Here is a 25,036-nt window from a genome sequence, read left to right as displayed (position 1 = left end):
TGGAGTCGGCCAATTACGCACGGCCTTAACGCGGTCACACTCCATCACCACCCCCGTGGTGGAAATGCGATAACCCAGAAAGGAGACGGCTCGTTTGAAAAACTCACACTTCTCAGCCTTAACGTATAGGTCATGCTCCAGCAGTCTACCAAGCACCTTGCGCACCAGGGACACATGCGCGGAGCGGGTGGCGGAATATATCAGAATGTCATCGATATAGACAATCACGCCCTGCCCGTGCAGGTCCCTGAGAATCTCGTCAACAAAGGATTGAAAGACGGCTGGAGCATTTTTCAACCCATACGGCATGACGAGGTACTCATAATGGCCTGATGTGGTACTAAAGGCGGTTTTCCACTCATCTCCCTTCTTGATACGCACCAGGTTATACGCGCTCCTGAGATCCAATTTTGTGAAGAACTGTGCTCCGTGAAATGATTCCACCGCCGTAGCGATAAGAGGTAGTGGGTAACTAAACCCCACCGTGATCGCGTTTAGACCTCTATAATCAATGCACGGACGCAGACCTCCCTCCTTTTTCTTCACAAAAAAGAAACTCGAGGAAGCGGGTGAGATGGAGGGCCGAATGTACCCCTGTCCCAAGGATTCCGTGACGTATGTCTCCATAGCCGACCATCTCCTCTTGTGACAAGGGGTACACGTGACTCCTGGGAAGCGCAGCGTTAACCTGGAGATCTATCGCACAATCCCCTTGTCGATGAGGTGGTAATTTAGTCGCTCTCTTTTTACAAAAAGCGATCGCCAAATCGGCGTATTCAGGGGGAATGCGCACGGTGGACACCTGGTCTGGACTCTCCACCGATGTGGCACCTATGGAAACTCCTAGACACCTCCCTGAACACTCCTCCGACCACCCCTGGAGAACCCCCTGTTTCCATGAAATGAGGGGATTGTGACCAGCCAGCCAGGGGACCCCCAGCACCACTGGAAACGCAGGTGAATCAATAAGGAAAAAGTTAATGCTTTCCTTATGATTCCCCAGCGTTACCATGTCCAGCGGCACCGTAGACTCCCTGACTAGCCCTGACCCTAATGGTCGGCTATCTAAGGAGTGCACGGGGAAGGGGGAATCTATCGGCACCCGTGGAATGCCCAGCTTAATGGCAAGTCCACGGTCCATAAAGTTCCCAGCTGCGCCTGAATCGACTAGCGCCCTATGCTGGGAAGAGGGAAAAAATTTAGAAAATGAAACAGGCAAAAACACATGACCAACAGGGGGTTCTGGGCGAATCTGGTGCTGACTCACCTGAGGTGACCGAGAAGTGTTCTGCCTGCCTTCTCGACTCCCAGACTGGCTCCTCCAGCACCGGTCGGCCGTGTGTCCTCTCCAACCACAGCTGGTGCAGGAGGAGCCACCTCCTCCGGTGCCCCTTGGCACGGCCCCCCCTTACCTCCATAGGGGTAGGGGTGGGGGTGGAACGGGCAGGACCCTCTCCGAACGCCCGCGGGCAGCCAGCAAATTGTCCAACCGTATGGACATGTCAATGAGTTCGTCCAGGGATAGATTGGTGTCCCTACAGGCCAGCTCCCTGCGGACGTCCGCCCGGAGACTACACCGGTAGTGGTCTATGAGGGCCCTGTCATTCCACCCCGCTCCAGCAGCCAAGGTCCTAAACTCCAGCGCGAAGTCTTGAGCGCTCCTCGTCTCCTGCCTGAGGTGGAACAACCGTTCACGGTGAACTCTGGGTAGTGGTCCCTCGCCGAGTCTGTAGCGTTCCAGACCGCATTAGCCCACTCCAGAGCTCGGCCCGTCAGGCAGGAAACGAGGGCACTCACGCTCTCCTCTCCTGTAGGAGCCGGTCTGACGGTGTCCAGGTACAACTCTAGCTGGAGAAGAAACCCCTTGCACCCAGCCGCCGTCCCATCGTACTCCCTCGGGAGTGCCAGGCGAAGCGCGCCAGAGCCAGACGTCGTAGGAGGAGGAGATGGTTGTATCGGGGGGGGTGTAGGTGGAGAGAGGATACCACTCCTCTCCCATCGGTCCATCCTCTCCATCATCTGGTCCATGGCGGATCCGATGCGATGCAGGACCGATGTATTGTGCTGGACACGTTCCTCCATTGAGGGTAGTGGAGTGCCCGCTGCTCCCGCTGATTCCATGCTCCTTCTGGGTGGTGCGGGATTCTGTAACGTCTTGTCTGTAGTGTGGCGGAAAGAAGCGCAGGAAGCAGCGAACACTGTGTGGTAATTTTAATGGAACCACCAGTACAAAAATAAAAGGTCTCCCAACAACACGGAAAAATACAATAGACAAGCACAGTCGAACAAACGCAGTCGACACACAGAAAAACAATCCCGCACAATAGGGTGCGGGCCAGCTGAACTAAATAGCCCTCTTAATTGCCTAACTCAGGGCAGGTGAGAAAACATAAAAAAAGGGAAAAACAAAAAGGGAATCGGTGGTAGCTAATAGGCCGGTGACGACGACCGCCGAGCGCCACCCGAGCAGGAGGGGGCGCCACCGTCGGTAGGAATCGTGACAGAGAGCCACATCAAATTACAGAAATACTCATCATAAACATTGATGAAAGATACAAGTATTATACATAGAATTAAAGATAAACTTCTTGTTAATCCAGCCGCTGTGTCCGATTTCAAAAAGGCTTTACGGCGAAAGCACACCATGTGATTGTTAGGTCAGCGCCTAGCCACAGAAAACCATACAGCCATTTTCCAACCAAGGAGAAAAGTCAGAAATAGTCAGAAATAGTCAGAAATAGCATTAAATGTCACAGTTGTCGTAGTGATGAGACCAAAACGCAGCAGGTACAAAAGTCAGAAATAGCATTAAAGTTAATCACTTATTTTTCATGATCTTCCTCTGATGGCACTCCCAGGACTCCATGTTAGACAATAAATGTTTGTTTTGTTCGATAAAGTTCATCTTTATGTCCAAATACCTCCGTTTAGTCCAGTAATCCAAATGCACAAAGCGCGGGCACAAAGTCCAGACGAAAAGTCCAAAAAGTTCCATTAAAGTTAGTAGAAACATGTCAAACGATGTATATAATCAATCTTTAGAATGTTTTTATCATAAATCTTCAATAATATTCCAACCGGACAATTCCGATGTCATTAGAAAGGAAAGAGAACGAGCGTCGCGCTCATGGCTGCGCGTGTGATTAAAACTAAAGGCTTTCAGATTGACCACTTGTTGAAACAGCTCTTATTCGATCCCCTTTCAAAATACAAGCCTGAAACAACTTCTAAAGACTGTTGACATCTACTGGAAGCCTTAGGAAGTACAATCTGACCCCACAGACACAGGATATTGGATAGGCAATCACTTTTAAAAACTACAAACCTCAGATTTCCCACTTCCTGGTTGGATTTGTCTCAGGTTTTTTCCTGCCATACTCACGGACATTATTTTAACAGTTTTGGAAACTTTAGAGTGTTTTCTATCCAAATCTACCAATTATATGCATATCCTAGCTTCTGAGCCTGAGTAGCAGGCAGTTTAGTTTGGGCACGCTTTTCATCCAAAATTCCGAATGCTGCCCCCTATCCTAGTGAAGTTAACTCTCTAGCCACTTTAACAATAAAAAATTGGATGTAATAAATGTATCATTAATCACTTTAAACAATGCCACTTTATATAATGTTTACATACCCTACATTACTCATCTCATATGTATATACTGTACTCTATACCATCTACTGCATCTTGCCTATGCCGTTCGGCCATCGCTCATCCATATATTTATATGTACATATTCTTATTCATTCCTATACACTTGTGTGTGTATATTAGGTAGTTGTTGTGGAATTGTTAGATTACTTGTTAGATATTACTGCATGGTCGGAACTAGAAGCACAAGCATTTCGCTACACTCGCATTAACATCTGCTAACCATGTGAATGTGACCAATAAAAGTTGATTTGATAAAGCCATGACATCATTTTCTGGAATGTTCCAAGATGTTTAAAGGCACAGTCTACTTAGTGTATGTAAACTTCCACTGGAATTGTGATACAGTGAATTATAAGTGAAATAATCTGTCTGTAAACAGTTGTTGGAAAATAACTTGTGTCATGCACAAAGTAGATGTCCTGACCGACTTGCCAAAACTATAGTTTGATAACAAGAAATGTGTGGAGTTGTTGAAAAACGAGTTTTAATGACTCCAACCTAAGAGTATGTAAACTTCCAACTTCAACTGTGTATATATAGGGGTAAGGTGACTATATACAGGGTCAGTACCATATTAACAATGTGCAGGGATACTGGAGTGATGGAGGTAGATATGTATAGGGGGAAGGGGACAGGGATACTGGAGTGATGGAGGTAGATATGTATAGGGGGAAGGGGACAGGGATACTGGAGTGATGGAGGTAGATATGTATAGGGCGAAGGAGACAGGGATACTGGAGTGATGGAGGTAGATATGTATAGGGGACAGGTGACTAGGCATCAGGATAGAAGATAAACAGAGTAGCAGCAGCTTGTATGTGAGTGGGTGTATAGGTCTGTAGAGTCCGTATAAATGTACAGTAACAGTCAAAAGTGTAGAACACCTACTCATTCAAGGGTTTTTCTATATTTTTACTATTTTCTACATTGTAGAATAAAAGTGAAGACATCAAAACTATGAAATAACACATATGGAATCATGTAGTAAAATGCTAAAAAAATCTAAATATATTTTATGTTTGAGATTCTTCAAATAGCCACCCTTTGCCTTGATGACAGCGTTGCACACTCTTGGCATTCTCTCAACCAGCTTAATCTGGAATGCTTTTCCAACAGTCTTGAAGGAGTTCCGAACATATGCTGAGCACTTGTTAGCTGCTTTTCCATCACTCCGCGGTCCAACTCATCCCAAACCATCTCAATTGAGTTGAGGTCGGGTGATTGTGGAGGTCAGGTCATCTGATGCAGCACTCCATCACTCTCCTTCTTGGTCAAATAGCCCTTACACAGCCTGGAGGTGTGTTGGGTCATTGTCCTGTTGAAAAACAAATGATAGTCCCACTAAGCCCAAACCAGATGGGATGGCGTATCACTGCAGAACGCTGTGGTAACCACGCTGGTTAAGTGTGCTTTGAATTGTAGATAAACCACTGTATCCTTCTCCCTTCTCTGGCTACCACAGTATGGAGGGGTCTGTGGTGCGTCTGCCGGACATCGTAGCCCTGAAGAAGAAGTACAAGGCCTACCTGTATCTGGACGAGGCTCACAGTATCGGGGCGGTGGGACCGACAGGTCGGGGTGTGACCGAACTGTTCGGGCTGGACCCCTCGGACATTGACGTCATGATGGGAACGTTCACCAAGAGCTTCGGAGCTGCAGGAGGATACATAGCTGGGAAGAAGGTACGTTCTTTAACCCCATGCCTCTTCTCCTGGTGCTTGTTCATTACCCCAGATATGTATTTCTGCTGCTTCCCCCCCCCCCCCACCTGCATGACAGGTGTATCTACTCACTTCCTGCTAACACTTCCTGCTAACCACTTCCTGCTCACACAGTTTGAACATTTCTCCCCCACACCGCGTCCCCGTTTCTCCCCCACACCAGTCCCTGTTCTCCCCCACACCGCGTCCCCGTTTCTCCCCCACACCAGTCCCCTTTTTCTCCCCCACACCGCGTCCCCGTTTCTCCCCCACACCGGTCCCTTTGTCTCCCCCACACCAGTCCCTGTTCTCCCCCACACCGCGTCCCCGTTTCTCCCCCACACCGGTCCCTGTTCTCCCCCACACCGCGTCCCCGTTTCTCCCCCACACCGCGTCCCCGTTTCTCCCCCACACCAGTCCCCTTTTTCTCCCCCACACCGCGTCCCCGTTTCTCCCCCACACCGGTCCCTTTGTCTCCCCCACACCAGTCCCTGTTCTCCCCCACACCGCGTCCCCGTTTCTCCCCCACACCGCGTCCCCTGTTTCTCCCCCACACCGCGTCCCCTATTCTCCCCCACACCGGTCCCTGTTCTCCCCCACACCGCGTCCCCGTTTCTCCCCCACACCGCGTCCCCGTTTCTCCCCCACACCAGTCCCCTGTTTCTCCCCCACACCGCGTCCCTTGTTCTCCCCCACACCGCGTCCCTGTTCTCCCCCACACCGCGTCCCCGTTTCTCCCCCACACCGCGTCCCCGTTTCTCCCCCACACCAGTCCCCTGTTTCTCCCCCACACCGCGTCCCCTGTTCTCCCCCACACCGCGTCCCCGTTTCTCCCCCACACCGCGTCCCCGTTTCTCCCCCACACCAGTCCCCTGTTCTCCCCCACACCGCGTCCCCTGTTCTCCCCCACACCGCGTCCCTGTTCTCCCCCACACCGCGTCCCCGTTTCTCCCCCACACCGCGTCCCCGTTTCTCCCCCACACCGCGTCCCCTGTTCTCCCCCACACCGGTCCCTGTTCTCCCTCAGCCCTCCCATGTGTCCAACAAATGTTCCCTTCTCTCTCTCTGAGGGCCTTCTCCATTATAACTCCATTAAAAGCTGCACTTCAGTACATAACCACATCTGAGTGGCAGTCGGCAGTTGATTAGAGGAACGGAACGAAACGAAGGAAGCCATGCTGTTTTAATTACACAGAGAGAGAGAGAGAGAGAGAGAGCTATACAGACAGGGAAAGAGAAGAGGTGTAGAAAGAAAGGCAGAGGGAAAGAGAGGTTGATAGAGAGACTTTTAGAGAGTAGTGGGCCCTGGTCTCTAATAGTTGGCCCTGTCCTCTAATAGTGGGCCCTGGTCTCTAATAGTTGGCCCTGGCCTCTAATAGTGGGCCCTGGTCTCTAATAGTTGGCCCTGGCCTCTAATAGTGGGCCCTGGCCTCTAATAGATGGCCCTGGACTCTAATAGTGGGCCCTGGCCTCTAATAGTGGGCCCTGGTCTCTAATAGTGGGCCCTGGACTCTAATAGTTGGCCCTGGACTCTAATAGTTGGCCCTGGCCTCTAATAGATGGCCCTGGACTCTAATAGTGGGCCCTGGCCTCTAATAGTGGGCCCTGGCCTCTAATAGGTGGCCCTGGTCTCTAATAGTTGGCCCTGGCCTCTAATAGTTGGCCCTGGCCTCTAATAGTTGGCCCTGGACTCTAATAGATGGCCCTGGCCTCTAATAGTTGGCCCTGGCCTCTAATAGTTGGCCCTGGCCTCTAATAGTGGGCCCAGGTCTCTAATAGTTGGCCCTGGACTCTAATAGGTGGCCCTGGTCTCTAATAGTTGGCCCTGGCCTCTAATAGTTGGCCCTGGACTCTAATAGTGGGCCCTGGTTTCTAATAGTTGGCCCTGGACTCTAATAGGTGGCCCTGGACTCTACTAGTTGGCCCTGGTCTCTAATAGATGGCCCTGGACTCTAATAGTGGGCCCTGGACTCTAATAGTGGGCCCTGGCCTCTAATAGTTGGCCCTGGTCTCTAATAGTTGGCCCTGGCCTCTAATAGTGGGCCCTGACCTCTAATAGTGGGCCCTGGTCTCTAATAGTTGGCCCTGGACTCTAATAGTTGGCCCTGGTCTCTAATAGTTGGCCCTGGCCTCTAATAGTGGGCCCTGGTCTCTAATAGTTGGCCCTGGCCTCCAATAGTGGGCCCTGGCCTCTAATAGTTGGCCCTGGACTCTAATAGTTGGCCCTGGACTCTAATAGTTGGCCCTGGGCTCTAATAGTTGGCCCTGGACTCTAATAGTTGGCCCTGGTCTCTAATAGTATTTAATAAAGCTGGCAGTGCAGAGGGAGGGAGAGGGAGGGAAGGAGGGAGAGAGAGAAACACACTGCCATAATTTGGTTGTTTATCAAAGGCTTTATTAAGAATGAAGTGATTTATCAAAGGAACCAGTGACAATTCACTCTCATTTTCCCTCCAGTGGGTAGGCTAGGAGGCTAGCTATGAGTCTCAAAATGAGTCAGACACTCGAACTCAAACGTCGGTCCACACTCCCCAAAAACTCTTCTGTGTGTGAGTGACGTCGGTCCACACTACACTCCCCAGATGTGGGCTGTATTTCGGACGTGTTGCCCGGAGAGTGTATGTGATGTAAACAGAGAGGTCTGCTTTCTTGGGGATTTGAATATTGACTGGTTTTCATCAAGCTGTCCCCTCAACAGGAATCTTCTCATTGTAACCAGTGCCTGTAATCTGGTTCAGGTTATTATTCAACCTACCAGGGTGTTTACAAAACACTACAGGAACAAGATCATCCACATGTATCGATCACATTTCTACTAATACTGTAGAACTTTGTTCTGAAGCTGTATCCGTACCCATTGGACGCAGTGATCACAATATAGTGGCTATATCCAGGAAAGGTAAAGTTCCAACAGCTGGGCCTAAAATAGTTTATAAGAGATCATACAAAAGATTTTGCTGTGACTCTTATGTGGATGATGTTAAAAATATTTGTTGTTCTGATGTGATTAATGAGGAGCATCCAGACGCTACACTTAATGAATTTATGAAATTGCTTCTTCCAATTATTGATAAACATGAACCTGTTAAGAAACTGACTGTTAGAACTGTTAAGGCTCCATGGATTGATGAGGAATTGGAAAAACGGTATGGTTGAAAGAGATGGGGGCAAAATGAGTGGCTCATAAGTCTGGCTGCACATCTGACTGGCTGACTTACTGCAAACTGAGAAATTATGTGACTTAACTCAACAACAAAAAATTTTCAAATAAACTTTGGAGTACTTTAAATGAAATTATGAGCAGAAATGTCACTTCCTGACCCTTGTAAAGGGTCATTTTCTATAGTAGAGTAGGTCAGGGCATGACGGGGTGTTTTGGGTGGTTTTTCTATGTTGTCTATTTCTATGTTTTAGTTCTAGTTTTGTCTATTTCTATGTTGGTGTTGTTTGGGTTGATCTCCAATTGGAGGCAGCTGATCCTCGTTACCTCTAATTGGAGGTCATATTTATGTTGATGTTTTTCCCCACCTGTTTTTGTGGGTGATTATCTTTTGAGTAGTGTGTTTTCTTCTCTGCGTCACGGTTTGTTGTTTTTTTGTGTTTCAAGTATTTAGTGTATTGCATTTAGTTTCACGGAATAAATAAATATGTGGAACTACAAACACGCTGCATTTTGGTCCGATCCTTTGAACAGCCGTGACAAGACAAATTCAACTCCCATCTTTCATCGAATCAGATGTCTTGAAATTATGGCTTATTCATCACAAAACCATTTGATGTTGCCAATTATTTTACTTTGTGGGCAAACTTAAGCAGGAAATGCCAACGACGAACAGTGAGCCATGGTATTCATGCATAAAAAGAAAAGCATTTCCAGTTTGAATTTTGTAAAGTTAGTTTGGGAGTGGTGGAAAAAGTATTGTTATCGATCAATAATGACAAACCTCCTGGCATTGATAACTTAGATGGAAAGTTACTGAGGATGGTAGCTGACTCTACAGCCACTCCTATATCTGTCATATCTTTAATCTGAGGCTAGAGGAAAGTCTTGGTCCTCAGGCCTAGAAGGGAAGACAAAGTCATTCCGCTACGCACGATTGGTCAAGCGGCCTTGGTTGACCTATCAGCTTCCTATCAGTTGACCTATCAGACCTATCAGCTTCCAGCTCACGGGAAAACTTTTTTTTTTTTTTTAATGTTGTGTGACAATATACAATGCTACTTCTCTGTAGACAAATTAACAACAGACTATCAAATGTTATTAGTCACATACACATATTTAGACATGTTTTTGTGGGTGTAGCGAAATGCTTGTGTTTCTAGCTCCAACAGTGCAGTAGTATCTAACAATTCACAACAATACACACACATCTAAAAGTAAAAGAATGGAATTAAGAAATATATAAATATTAGGACGAGCAATCTCGAATTAAATAGACTAAAATACAGTAGAATAGAATACAGTATATACATATGAGATGAGTAAAGCAGTAGGTAAACATTATTAAAGTGACCAGTGATTCCATGTCTATGTACATAGGGCAGCAGCCTCTAAGGTGCAGGGTTGAGTAACTGGGTGGTAGCCGGCTAGTGACAGTGACTAAGTTCAGGGCAGGGTACTGGGTGGAGGCCGGCTAGTGACAGTGACTAAGTTCAGGGCAGGGTACTGGGTGGAGGCCGGCTAGTGACAGTGACTAAGTTCAGGGCAGGGTACTGGGTGGAGGCCGGCCTGTGATGGCTATTTAACAGTCTGATGGCCTTGAGATAGAAGCTGTTTTTCAGTCTCTCGGTCCCAGTTTTGATGTACCTGTACTGACCTCGCCTTCTGGATGATAGCGGGGTGAACAGGCAATGGCTCGGGTGGACCATTTCAGATTGAGTACAGGAGGGGGCTGCACACGTACCCTTGTGGGGCCCCTCTGTTGAGGATCAGCGAAGTGGAGGTGTTGTTTCCTACCTTCACCACCTACGGGTGGCCCGTCACGAATTCCAGGACCCAGTTGCACAGGGCGGGGTTCAGACCCAGGGCCTATTGGCTGAGAGTTGATAAGAGACTGACTGCATCACTTCTTCTTTTTATAAGAAACATTAATGTGTTGAAAATCCCAAATTGTTTGCATAGTCAACTTACACACACAGCTCTGACACACACACACACACTTACACCGCTAGACATGCCACCAGGGGTCTTTTCACAGTCCCCAAATCCAGAACAAATTCAAGAAAGCGTGCAGTATTATATAGAGCCAGTATTACACAGGAACTCCGTTTCAGATCAAATTAACAGCAAACCTGATTAAAAAAAACCCGGATAAAGCAACGCCTCTCCTCTAATTCGACCGAGATATTTTGTGTGCATTTATTGATATCTAGGATCTGTGTGCCGTTTTTAAATGTAGTTTTGTCCTCGAGCTGTTCTTGTCTACTAATGTTCTGTACTATGTCATGTTTCATGTTTTGTGTGGACCCCAGGAAGAGTAGCGGCTATACCCAAAAACTGTTAAGAGTTTAATGGCTGTGATGGTAGAAAACTAACGATGGATCAACAACATTGTAGTTAAGTGTTATGTTTGGGGCAAATCCAATACAACACATTATTGAGTGCCACTCTCCATGTTTTCAAGCATATTGGTGGCTGCATCATGTTATGGGTATGCTTGTAATCGTTAAGGACTGGGGAGTTTTTCAGGATAAAAAAGAAACAGAATGGAGTTAACCACATGCAAAATCCTAGAGGAAAACCTGGTTCAGTCTGCTTTCCACCAGACACTGGGAGATGAATTCACCTTTCAGCAGGACAAAAACCTAAAACACAAGGCCAAATACACACTGGAGTTGATTACCAAGAAGACAGAGTGGCCGAGTTACAGTTTTGACTTAAATCTGCTTGACAATCTGTGGCAAGACCTGAAAATGGTTGTCTAGCAATGATCAACAACCAATTTGACAGAGCTTGAAGAATTTAGAAAAGAATAATGGCCGAATGTTGCACAATCCAGATGTGGAAAGCTCTTAGAGACTTACCCAGAAAGACTCGCAGCTGTAATCGCTGCCAAAGGTGATTCTAACATGTATTGACTCAGAGCGTTGAATACTAATCTAGATATTAGGGGTTTATTTTTCATGCATTTTTATTATTTTTTTTTACCAATGTTAGAGTTTGTCTTCCACTTACATATTATAGAGTATTTTGTGTAGATCATTGACAAAAAAAATTACAATTTAATCTATTTTAATCCCACTTTGTAAAAACAAAACATTGAAAAAAGTCAAGGGGTGTGAATACTTTCTGAAGGAACTGTACATACCGTCTCTCTCACTCACTCAATTCAAAGGGCTTTATATGCATAGGAAACATATGTTAACATCGCCAAAGCAAGTCAAATAGATAATAAACCAAAAAATGAAATAAACAATAAAAAATGAACATTAAACATTACACTCACAAAAGTTCCAAACAAATAGAGACATTTCAAATGTCATAATTATGTATATATACAGTGTTGTAACAATGTTAAAGTACAAAAGGTAAATAAGCATAAATATGGGTTATATTTACAATGGTGTTTGTTCTTCACTGGTTGCCCTTTTCTTGTGACAACAGGTCACAAATCTTGCTGCTGTGATGGATCACTGTGGTATTTCACCCAGTAGATATGGGAGTTCATCTTTCTGCTGTGGTATTTCACCCAGTAGATATGGGAGTTCATCTTGTTGCTGTGATGGATCACTGTGGTATTTCACCCAGTAGATATGGGAGTTCATCTTTCTGCTGTGATGGATCACTGTGGTATTTCACCCAGTAGATATGGGAGTTCAACTTGTTGCTGTGATGGATCACTGTGGTATTTCACCCAGTAGATATGGGAGTTCATCTTGTTGCTGTGATGGATCACTGTGGTATTTCACCCAGTAGATATGGGAGTTCATCTTGCTGCTGTGATGGATCACTGTGGTATTTCACCCAGTAGATATGGGAGTTCATCTTGCTGCTGTGATGGATCACTGTGGTATTTCACCCACTAGATATGGGAGTTCATCTTTCTGCTGTGATGGATCACTGTGGTATTTCACCCAGTAGATATGGGAGTTAATCTTTCTGCTGTGATGGATCACTGTGGTATTTCACCCAGTAGATATGGGAGTTCAACTTGTTGCTGTGATGGATCACTGTGGTATTTCACCCAGTAGATATGGGAGTTCTGGTCTTTTTATATTTAATGTATTTAACTAGGCAAGTCATTTAAGAACAAATTCTTATTTACAATGACGGCCTACCAAAAGGCAAAAGGCCTCCTGCGGGGACGGGAGCTGGGATTAAAAATAAAAATAAATTAAATAAAAATGTAGGACAAAACACACATCACGACAAGAGAGACAAACAAAACACGACATAAAGAGAGAGACAACACAACACTACATAAAGAGAGACATAAGACAACAACACAGCATGGCAGCAACACATGACAACACAGCATGGTAGAAACACAGCATGGTAGAAACACAGCATGGTAGAAACACAACATGACAACAGCATGGTAGAAACACAACATGGTAGAAACACAGCATGGTAGAAACACAACATGGTAGAAACACAACATGGTAGTAACACAGCATGGTAGAAACACAGCATGGTAGAAACACAGCATGGTAGAAACACAACATGGTAGAAACACAGCATGGTAGAAACACAGCATGGTAGAAACACAGCATGGTAGAAACACAGCATGGTAGAAACACAACATGGTAGAAACACAACATGGTAGAAACACAACATGGTAGAAACACAGCATGGTAGAAACACAGCATGGTAGAAACACAGCATGGTAGGAACAACATGGTAGCAGAACAACATGACTACAGAACATGGTAGAAACACAGCATGGTGGAAACACAGCATGGTAGAAACACAACGTGACAACAGCATGGTAGAAACACAACATGGTAGAAACACAGCATGGTAGAACCACAGCATGGTAGAACCACAGCATGGTAGAACCACAACATGGTAGAAACACAGCATGGTAGAAACACAGCATGGTAGAAACACAACATGGTAGAAACACAGGACGGTAGAAACACAGCATGGTAGAAACACAGCATGGCAACAACATGGTAGAAACACAGCATGGCAACAACATGGTAGAAACACAGCATGGTAGGAACACAGCATGGTAGAAACACAGCATGGTAGGAACACAACATGACAACAACATGGTAGAAACACAGCATGGTAGGAACACAGCATGGTAGGAGCACAACATGACAACAACATGGTAGAAACACAGCATGGTAGGAACACAGCATGGTAGAAACACAACATGGTAGAAACACAGCATGGTAGAAACACAGCATGGTAGAGTCACAACATGGTAGAAACACAGCATGGTAGAAACACAGCATGGTAGAAACACAGCATGGTAGCGATACAACATGGTAGAAACACAACATGCAACAACATGGTAGAAACACAACATGACAACACAGCATGGTAGAAACACAACATGGTAGAAACACAACATGACAACAACATGGTAGCAACACAAAACATGGTACAAACATTATTGGGCACAGACAACAGCACAAAGGTCAAGAAGGTAGAGACAACAATACATCACGCAAAGCAGCCACAACTGTCAGTAAGAGAGTCCATGATTGAGTCTTTGAATGAAGAGATGGAGATAAAACTGTCCAGTTTGAGTGTTTGTTGCAGCTCGTTCCAGTCGCTAGCTGCAGCGAACTGAAAAGAGGAGCGACCCAGGGATGTGTGTGCTTTGGGGACCTTTAACAGAATGTGACTGGCAGAACGGGTGTTGTATGTGGAGGATGAGGGCTGCAGTAGATATCTCGGATAGGGGGGAGTGAGACCTAAGAGGGTTTTATAAATAAGCATCAACCAGTGGGTCTTGCGACGGGTAAACAGAGATGACCAGTTTACAGAGGGGTATAGAGTGCAGTGATGTGTCCTATAAGGAGCGTTGGTGGCAAATCTGATGTCCGAATGGTAGAGAACATCTACAACATATTTCACCCAGTAGAAATGGGAGTTCATCTTGCTGCTGTGATGGATCACTGTGGTATTTCACCCAGTAGATATGGGAGTTCATCTTTCTGCTGTGATGGATCACTGTGGTATTTCACCCAGTAGATATGGGAGTTCATCTTGCTGCTGTGATGGATCACTGTGGTATTTCACCCAGTAGATATGGGAGTTCATCTTTCTGCTGTGATGGATCACTGTGGTATTTCACCCAGTAGATATGGGAGTTCATCTGGCTGTGTGGTCCGGGCCCCGGGGGGTGTGATGGATCACTGTGGTATTTCACCCAGTAGATATGGGAGTTCATCTTGTTGCTGTGATGGATCACTGTGGTATTTCACCCAGTAGATATGGGAGTTTATCTTGTTGCTGTGATGGATCACTGTGGTATTTCACCCAGTAGATATGGGAGTTCATCTTTCTGCTGTGATGGATCACTGTGGTATTTCACCCAGTAGATATGGGAGTTCATCTTGTTGCTGTGATGGATCACTGTGGTATTTCACCCAGTAGATATGGGAGTTCATCTTGCTGCTGTGATGGATCACTGTGGTATTTCACCCAGTAGATATGGGAGTTCATCTTGCTGCTGTGATGGATCAATGTGGTATTTCACCCAGTAGATATGGGAGTTTATCAACATCGGGTTTTTCTAATTCTTTGTGGATCTGTGTAATCTGAGGGAAATATGTGTCTCTAATATGGTCATACATTTGGCAGGAGGTTAGGAAGTGCAGCTCAGTTTCCACCTCATTTTGTGGGCAGTGTTGCACATAGCCTGTCTTCTCTTGAGAGCCAGGTCTGCCTACGGCGGCCTTTCTCAATAGCAAGGCTATGCTCACTGAGTCTGTACATAGTCAAAGCTTTCCTTAAGTTTGGGTCAGTCACAGTGGTCAGATATTCTGCCACTGTGTCTCTCTCTGTTTAGGGACAAATAACATTCTAGTTTGCTCTGTTTTTTTGTTAATTCTTTCCAATGTGTCAAGTAATTATCTTTTGGTTTTCTCATGATGTGGTTGGGTCTAATTGTGTTGCTGTCCTGGGGCTCTGTGGGGTGTGTTTGTGAACAGAGCCCCAGGACCAGCTTGCTTAGGAGACTCTTCTCCAGGTTCATCTCTCTGTAGGTGATGGCTTTGTTATGGAAGGTTTGGGAATCGCTTCCTTTTAGGTGGTTGTAGAATTTAACGGCTCTGTTCTGGATTTTGATAATTAGCAGATATCGGTGTAATTCTGCTCTGCATGCATTATTTGGTGTTTTACGTTGTACACTGAGGATATTTTCTGCAGAATTCTGCATGAATTCTCAATTTGGTGTTTGTCCCTTTTTGTGTATATCCCTCTATTGCTATCTCTCCCTCTCCCTCTCCCTCTCTCCCTCTCTCCCTCTCTATCTCTCCCTCTCTCTCTCCCTCTCTCTCTCTCTCTGCATTTCTTTATATATATATCTCACTCTCACTCCCTGTCTCACTATCTATCTCTCTCTCACTATCTATCCCTTTTTCTCCCTCTCTCTCTCTGTTTATCTCTCTCTCCCTCTATCTATCCCTTTTTCTCTCTCTCTCTCTGTTTACATTTCTTTATATATATATCTCACTCTCACTCCCTGTCTCACTATCTATCTCTCTCCCTCTATCTCTGTGTATCTCTCTCTCCCTCTCTCTCTGTTTATCTCTGTCTCTCTCTCCCTCTATCTCCGTTTATTACTCTCTCCCTCTCTCTCTATCGATCTCTCTCTCCCCCTCTATCTTTCTCTGTCTATCCCTCTCTCCCTATCTCTCTTTCCCTCTCGCTCTCTTTATCTAACACTCCCTCTCTCCCTCTATCTCTCTCTTTATCTATCTCTCCCTCTCTATCTCTCTCCCTCTCTATCTCTCTCTCCCTCTCTATCTCTCTTTATCTATCTCTCTCTCCCTCTCTATCTCTCTCTCCCTCTCTATCTCTCTTTATCTATCTCTCTCTCCCTCTCTATCTCTCTCTCTCTCCCTCTCTATCTCTCTATCTATCTCTCTTTCCCTCTATCTATATCTCTCTCTCTCTCTCTGCAGGAATTGGTTGACTATCTGCGTAGCCACTCCCACAGTGCGGTCTACGCCTCTGCTATATCTCCTCCCATCACAGAGCAGATCCTCAGAGCCATGAAATGCATCATGGGACTGGATGGAACCACCGTGGGTGAGCAACATGTCTTCTACTCCAGAGAGGTAGCTCCAGGAACTGAGACATCCAGAGAGGTAGCTCCAGGGTCCAGGGACTGAGACATACAGAGAGGTAGCTCCAGGAACTGAGACATACAGAGAGGTAGCTCCAGGGACTGAGACATTCAGAGAGGTAGCTCCAGGAACGGTGACATACAGAGAGGTAGCTCCAGAGTCCAGGAACTGAGACATCCAGAGAGGTAGCTCCAGGAACTGAGACATACAGAGAGGTAGCTCCAGGCTCCAGGGACTGAGACATACAGAGAGGTAGCTCCAGGAACTGAGACATACAGAGAGGTAGCTCCAGGAACTGAGACATACAGAGAGGTAGCTCCAGGGACTGAGACATACAGAGAGGTAGCTCCAGGCTCCAGGAACTGAGACATACAGAGAGGTAGCTCCAGGGACTGAGACATCCAGAGAGGTAGCTCCAGGGTCCAGGACATACAGAGAGGTAGCTCCAGGAACTGAGACATACAGAGAGGTAGCTCCAGGGTCCAGGAACTGAGACATTCAGAGAGGTAGCTCCAGGGTCCAGGAACTGAGACATACAGAGAGGTAGCTCCAGGCTCCAGGAACTGAGACATTCAGAGAGGTAGCTCCAGGGTCCAGGAACTGAGACATACAGAGAGGTAGCTCCAGGAACTGAGACATTCAGAGAGGTAGCTCCAGGAACTGAGACATACAGAGAGGTAGCTCCAGGAACTGAGACATACAGAGAGGTAGCTCCAGGCTCCAGGAACTGAGACATCCAGAGAGGTAGCTCCAGGGTCCAGGAACTGAGACATCCAGAGAGGTAGCTCCAGGCTCCAGGAACTGAGACATTCAGAGAGGTAGCTCCAGGGTCCAGGAACTGAGACATACAGAGAGGTAGCTCCAGGGTCCAGGAACTGAGACATACAGAGAGGTAGCTCCAGGAACTGAGACATTCAGAGAGGTAGCTCCAGGAACTGAGACATACAGAGAGGTAGCTCCAGGGTCCAGGAACTGAGACATACAGAGAGGTAGCTCCAGGCTCCAGGAACTGAGACATCCAGAGAGGTAGCTCCAGGGTCCAGGAACTGAGACATCCAGAGAGGTAGCTCCAGGCTCCAGGAACTGAGACATACAGAGAGGTAGCTCGGGTCCAGGAACTGAGACATCCAGAGAGGTAGCTCCAGGGTCCAGGAACTGAGGCATACAGAGAGGTAGCTCCAGGGTCCAGGAACTGAGACATCCAGAGAGGTAGCTCCAGGGTCCAGGAACTGTGACATCCAGAGAGGTAGCTCCAGGGACTGAGACATCCAGAGAGGTAGCTCCAGGAACTGAGACATTCAGAGAGGTAGCTCCAGGGTCCAGGAACTGAGACATACATTGCATTGTGAGGGAGAGTCTCTGATCTTGGCAAGATGTGAGTGTAGTACATCAAATCCTATGTCCATCAGGCGGACATATCAGAACCATCTGGCTGCAGCAGAGTAGAGAGGAGGAAGATGGGGGGGGGGGAGAGCCCTAGTCCCATACTAACTCTGTCTCCAGGCCTGGGTTGGACCCCTCATCACTAGTCCTAGTCCCATACACTCTCTCGCTCTCTCTCTGTCTCGCTCTCTCTCTCTCTCTGTCTCTCTGTCTGTCTCGCTCTCTCTCTCTCTCTCTCTCTCTCTCTGTCTCTCTCTCTCTGTCTCTCTCTCTCTGTCTCTCTCTCTCTGTCTCTGTCTCTCTGTCTCTATCTGTCTCTCGTCTCTGCTCTCCGTCTCTCTCTGTCTCTCTCTGTCTCTCTCTTCTCTCTCTCTCTTCTCTCTCTCTCTCTCTCTCTCTCTCTAGGTCAGGCCAGGGTGCACCAGCTAGCAGAGAACACACGCTACTTCAGGTCACGCCTTCAGGAGATGGGCTTCATCATCTATGGTAACGATTATTCTCCCGTGGTCCCGATTCTGCTCTACATGCCAGGAAAAGTTGTGTAAGTTAACTTTACTTTGTTACGTTTATTTGACAGGGACACTGATTCTATCCCTTCTGGTCTACATGACGGGGGAAAAGTGTAACTGTCAAAAGTTACCTTTTTTTATATATATATATATTTGTGTATGTTTTTATTGTGAAGGAACTGAATGGAGGGGATAGATTATAACCCTTACCACTAGGGGGCGTCTCACAAGGAACCTTCACCCAGAAAATAATCTGCTTCCTCTGTTTATGGGCGTAGTTCTTATTCTTATTCTTCTTCTGCTGACATACAGTTACAGATACGTTAAAATGTGATGGTTTCTGTCCAGAGGTCACGTCAACATCTGAATGTGTTTAAAACGGGCTGTTGCTTTCGTAACGACATTCAGTTACCTTTTTATCTTTCCACGCTGTTTAAATTAATCGAGTTACTTTCACAATAAATTGTGATCTGCCTTTTTAAATCTGTTTTTTGAAAGCATGACAGGTGCTCGTTTTACCCGAGGGGGTCAGTTGAGAAGCTAAAAGATGACTTTGAACGTGTTTAATGTCTCTAGATAAAAACATTAATAATGAAAAGTGAAATAAATAAATAAAAATGAACAGTAAACATTACACTCACAGATATTACAAATGACATTATGTAACAATTGTCTTCAAAAATGGACCAAGGCGCAGCGGGAATGTGGATACTCATATTTTAATTTTTTTAAAAAAGAGTAAAGCATCCACCGGAAAAATAAGCAAGACAGCAACAGTTTTACAGGCTATATAAACGCAGTGCAAAAACAACTACCCACAACTCCAAAGAAAAACACACACTCCTATATAGGACTCCCAATCAAAGGCAACTCAACACACCTGCCTTCAATTGGGAGTCCCAATCACCAACACAACCATTCACACACACAAAACCCCCTGCCACATCCTGACCAAAACTAACACAATTACGCCCTCTGCTGGTCAGGACGTGACACATTATGTCTACAGTCGTGGCCAAAAAGTTTTGAGAATGACACAAATATTAATTTCCACAAAGTTTGCTGCTTCAGTGTCTTTAGATATTTTTGTCAGATGTTACTATGGAATACTGAAGTATAATTACAAGCATTTCATAAGTGTCAAAGGCTTTTATTGACAATTACATGAAGTTGATGCAAAGAGTCAATATTTGCAGTGTTGTCCCTTCTTTTTCAAGACCTCTGCAATCCGCCCTGGCAGGCTGTCAATTAACTTCTGGGCCACATCCTGACTGATGGCAGCCCAGTCTTGCATAATCAATGCTTGGAGTTTGTCAGAATTTGTGGGTTTTTGTTTGTCCACCCGCCTCTTGAGGATTGACCACTAGTTCTCAATGGGATTAAGGTTTGACCATGTGAGCCGGTAATAAACAACACAACACAGACCAAATGTCCAGGGCCCTAGTGTGTGTCCAGGGCCCTAGTGTGTGTCCAGGGCCCTAGTGTGTGTCCAGGGCCCTAGTGTGTGTCCTAGTGTGTGTCCTAGTGTGTGTCCTAGTGTGTGTCCTAGTGTGTGTCCTAGTGTGTGTCCTAGTGTGTGTCCTAGTGTGTGTCCTAGTGTGTGTCCTAGTGTGTGTCCTAGTGTGTGTCCTAGTGTGTGTCCTAGTGTGTGTCCTAGTGTGTGTCCTAGTGTGTGTCCTAGTGTGTGTCCTAGTGTGTGTCCTAGTGTGTGTCCTAGTGTGTGTCCTAATGGGTGTCCTAGTGTGTGTTCTAATGGGTGTCCTAGTGTGTGTCCTAGTGTGTGTCCTAGTGTGTGTCCTAGTGTGTGTCCTAGTGTGTGTCCTAGTGGGTGTCCTAGTGTGTGTCCTAGTGTGTGTCCTAGTGTGTGTCCTAGTGTGTGTCCTAATGGGTGTCCTAGTGTGTGTCCTAGTGTGTGTCCTAGTGTGTGTCCTAGTGGCGTGTCCTAGTGTGTGTCCTAGTGTGTGTCCTAGTGTGTGTCCTAGTGTGTGTCCTAGTGTGTGTCCTAGTGTGTGTCCTAGTGTGTGTCCTAGTGTGTGTTCTAGTGTGTGTCCTAGTGTGTGTCCTAGTGTGTGTCCTAGTGGGTGTCCTAGTGTGTGTCCTAGTGTGTGTCCTAGTGTGTGTCCTAGTGTGTGTCCTAGTGTGTGTCCTAGTGTGTGTCCTAGTGTGTGTCCTAGTGTGTGTCCTAGTGTGTGTTCTAATGGGTGTCCTAGTGTGTGTTCTAGTGTGTGTCCTAGTGTGTGTTCTAGTGTGTGTTCTAATGGGTGTCCTAGTGTGTGTCCTAGTGTGTGTTCTAGTGGGTGTCCTAGTGTGTGTTCTAATGGGTGTCCTAGTGTGTGTCCTAGTGTGTGTTCTAGTGTGTGTTCTAATGGGTGTCCTAGTGTGTGTCCTAGTGTGTGTCCTAGTGTGTGTTCTAATGGGTGTCCTAGTGTGTGTTCTAGTGTGTGTCCTAGTGTGTGTTCTAGTGTGTGTCCTAGTGTGTGTCCTAGTGTGTGTCCTAGTGTGTGTTCTAATGGGTGTCCTAGTGTGTGTTCTAGTGTGTGTCCTAGTGTGTGTCCTAGTGTGTGTTCTAGTGTGTGTTCTAATGGGTGTCCTAGTGTGTGTCCTAGTGTGTGTCCTAGTGTGTGTCCTAGTGTGTGTTCTAGTGTGTGTCCTAGTGTGTGTCCTAGTGTGGTGTTCCTAGTGTGTGTTCTAGTGTGTGTTCTAATGGGTGTCCTAGTGTGTGTCCTAGTGTGTGTCCTAGTGTGTGTTCTAGTGTGTGTCCTAGTGTGTGTTCTAGTGGTGTCCTAGTGTGTGTCCTAGTGTGTGTTCTAATGGGTGTCCTAGTGTGTGTCCTAGTGTGTGTCCTAGTGTGTGTTCTAATGGGTGTCCTAGTGTGTGTTCTAGTGTGTGTCCTAGTGTGTGTCCTAGTGTGTGTTCTAATGGGTGTCCTAGTGTGTGTCCTAGTGTGTGTCCTAGTGTGTGTCCTAGTGTGTGTTCTAATGGGTGTCCTAGTGTGTGTCCTAGTGTGTGTTCTAGTGTGTGTCCTAGTGTGTGTCCTAGTGGGTGTCCTAGTGTGTGTTCTAGTGTGTGTTCTAGTGTGTGTTCTAATGGGTGTCCTAGTGTGTGTTCTAGTGTGTGTTCTAGTGTGTGTTCTAATGGGTGTCCTAGTGTGTGTTCTAGTGTGTGTCCTAGTGTGTGTTCTAGTGTGTGTTCTAGTGTGTGTTCTAATGGGTGTCCTAGTGTGTGTTCTAGTGTGGTGTTCTAGTGTGTGTTCTAGTGTGTGTTCTAATGGGTGTCCTAGTGTGTGTTCTAGTGTGTGTTCTAATGGGTGTCCTAGTGTGTGTTCTAATGGGTGTCCTAGTGTGTGTTCTAGTGTGTGTTCTAGTGTGTGTTCTAGTGTGTGTCCTAGTGTGTGTTCTAGTGTGTGTTCTAATGGGTGTTCTAGTGTGTGTCCTAGTGTGTGTTCTAATGGGTGCCCTAGTGTGTGTCCTAATGGGTGTCCTAGTGTGTGTCCTAGTGTGTGTTCTAATGGGTGTCCTAGTGTGTGTCCTAGTGTGTGTCCTAGTGTGTGTCCTAGTGTGTGTCCTAGTGTGTGTTCTAATGGGTGTCCTAGTGTGTGTCCTAGTGTGTGTTCTAATGGGTGTCCTAGTGTGTGTCCTAGTGTGTGTTCTAATGGGTGTCCTAGTGTGTGTCTAATGGGTGTTCTAGTGTGTGTTCTAATGGGTGTTCTAGTGTGTGTTCTAGTGGGTGTTCTAGTGTGTGTCCTAGTGTGTGTTCTAGTGTGTGTTCTAATGGGTGTCCTAGTGTGTGTCCTAGTGTGTGTCCTAGTGTGTGTCCTAGTGTGTGTTCTAATGGGTGTCCTAGTGTGTCCTAGTGTGTGTCCTAGTGTGTGTTCTAATGGGTGTCCTAGTGTGTGTCCTAGTGTGTGTTCTAGTGTGTGTTCTAATGTGTGTCCTAGTGTGTGTTCTAGTGTGTGTCCTAGTGTGTGTTCTAATGGGTGTCCTAGTGTGTGTCCTAGTGTGTGTCCTAGTGTGTGTTCTAGTGTGTGTTCTAGTGTGTGTCCTAGTGTGTGTCCTAGTGTGTGTCCTAGTGTGTGTTCTAGTGTGTGTTCTAATGGGTGTCCTAGTGTGTGTTGTAGTGTGTGTTCTAATGTGTGTCCTAGTGTGTGTTCTAGTGTGTGTCCTAGTGTGTGTTCTAATGGGTGTCCTAGTGTGTGTCCTAGTGTGTGTCCTAGTGTGTGTCCTAGTGTGTGTTCTAGTGTGTGTTCTAGTGTGTGTTCTAATGGGTGTCCTAGTGTGTGTCCTAGTGTGTGTCCTAGTGTGTGTCCTAGTGTGTGTTCTAATGGGTGTCCTAGTGTGTGTCCTAGTGTGTGTCCTAGTGTGTGTTCTAATGGGTGTTCTAGTGTGTGTCCTAGTGTGTGTTCTAGTGTGTGTCCTAGTGTGTGTCCTAGTGTGTGTCCTAGTGTGTGTTCTAATGGGTGTCCTAGTGTGTGTCCTAGTGTGTGTCCTAGTGTGTGTTCTAATGGGTGTCCTAGTGTGTGTCCTAGTGTGTGTCCTAGTGTGTGTTCTAATGGGTGTCCTAGTGTGTGTCCTAGTGTGTGTCCTAGTGTGTGTTCTAATGGGTGTCCTAGTGTGTGTCCTAGTGGGTGTCCTAGTGTGTGTCCTAGTGGGTGTCCTAGTGTGTGTCCTAGTGTGTGTTCTAATGGGTGTCCTAGTGTGTGTTCTAATGGGTGTCCTAGTGTGTGTCCTAGGGTGTCCTAGTGTGTGTCCTAGTGTGTGTCCTAGTGTGTGTTCTAGTGTGTGTCCTAGTGGGTGTCCTAGTGGGTGTCCTAGTGTGTGTTCTAATGGGTGTCCTAGTGTGTGTCCTAGTGGGTGTCCTAGTGTGTGTCCTAGTGTGTGTCCTAGTGTGTGTCCTAGTGTGTGTCCTAGTGTGTGTCCTAGTGTGTGTCCTATGGGTGTCCTAGTGTGTGTCCTAGTGTGTGTCCTAGTGTGTGTCCTAGTGGGTGTCCTAGTGTGTGTCCTATGGGTGTCCTAGTGTGTGTCCAGGGCCCTAGTGTGTGTCCAGGGCCCTAGTGTGTATCCAGGGCCCTAGTGTGTGTCCAGGGCCCTAGTGTGTGTCCAGGGCCCTAGTGTGTGTCCAGGGCCCTAGTGTGTGTCCAGGGCCCTAGTGTGTGTCCAGGGCCCTAGTGTGTGTCCAGGGCCCTAGTGTGTGTCCAGGGCCCTAGTGTGTGTCCAGGGCCCTAGTGTGTTTCCAGGGCCCTAGTGTGTGTCCAGGGCCCTAGTGTGTGTCCAGGGCCCTAGTGTGTGTCCAGGGCCCTAGTGTGTGTCCAGGGCCCTAGTGTGTGTCCAGGGCCCTAGTGTGTATCCAGGGTCCTAGTGTGTATCCAGGGTCCTAGTGTGTATCCAGGGCCCTAGTGTGTATCCAGGGTCCTAGTGTGTATCCAGGGTCCTAGTGTAAAGCTGGCTGTGTTTAACACTGTCAGTTGTTTTCTCATGGGGTCTAGATGGTCTCAGCCTTTTTATGACAGCTGGTAACGTAAAGAACGCTTTAAATACGGAGATTTATTCATACATCATGTTTCACGTCTTTTACAATGTGACTGTGTTCTGCTGCCGCAGGGCTTTCTCTCGTGCCATGCTGGAGAGGAAGATCGGAGTGGTGGTGGTAGGGTTCCCTGCTACGCCCATCACCGAGGCACGGGCACGCTTCTGTCTGTCTGCTACACACACCAAGGCCATGCTCGACCAGGTGAGCACACACACACACACACACACACACACACACACACGGAGAGAGATGCAAACACACACAAAGAGACACACACACACAGAGACACAAACACACACACACACACGGAGACACACACACACACAGAGAGAGACGCAAACACACAGAGACACGCACACACACACACACACACAGAGATGCGCACACACACACACACAGAGATGCAAACACACACACACACAGAGACACACACAGAGATGCAAACACACACACAGAGAGACACACACACAGAGACACACACACACAGAGACGCACACACACACACAGAGACACACACAAACACACACACAGAGAGACGCAAACACACACACACACGTCTGTACATAGTCAAAAGCTTTCCTTGAATTTGTGTCGGTCCAGTGGTCAGGTATAGAGGTCGACCGATTATTGGAGGACCCCCCCCAAAAAAAACGATGCCGATTAATCGGCCGATTTCTAGATATATTTGTAGTAATGACAATTACAACAATACTGAATGAACAATAACACTTTTATTTTAACTTAATACATAAATAAAATATATTTAGTGTCAAATTAATAATGAAACATGTTCAATTTGGTTTAAATAATGCAAAAACAAAGTGTTGGAGAAGAAAGTAAAAGTGCAATATGTGCCATGTAAAAAAGCTAACGTTTAAGGTCCTTGCTCAGAACATGAGAACATATGAAAGCTGGTGGTTCCTTTTAACATGAGTCTTCAATATTCCCAGGTAAGAAGTTTTAGGTTGTAGTTATTATAGGAATTATAGGACTATTTCTCTATATCATTTGTA

At 46.5% G+C, this 25,036-nt stretch overlaps 1 protein-coding gene across 1 annotated transcript in view; it reads left to right on the top strand.

Annotated features, from left to right (window-relative positions):
* Nucleotides 1–25,036, top strand: part of LOC106591118 (serine palmitoyltransferase 3) — a 100,126-nt gene that overhangs the window by 70,229 nt on the left and 4,861 nt on the right. The window contains exons 8-11 of the mRNA XM_045710244.2: nt 5,118–5,337; nt 16,441–16,567; nt 18,394–18,529; nt 24,095–24,224. Coding sequence (XP_045566200.1) covers nt 5,118–5,337; nt 16,441–16,567; nt 18,394–18,529; nt 24,095–24,224 — 613 coding nt within the window. The remainder of the gene's footprint in view (nt 1–5,117; nt 5,338–16,440; nt 16,568–18,393; nt 18,530–24,094; nt 24,225–25,036) is intronic.

Source organism: Salmo salar, chromosome 28 (genome assembly GCF_965601325.2).
Source record: "Salmo salar chromosome 28, fSalSal1, whole genome shotgun sequence".
NCBI classification, from domain to species: Eukaryota; Metazoa; Chordata; class Actinopteri; order Salmoniformes; family Salmonidae; genus Salmo; species Salmo salar.
This window is presented reverse-complemented; position numbering and strand designations above follow the sequence as displayed.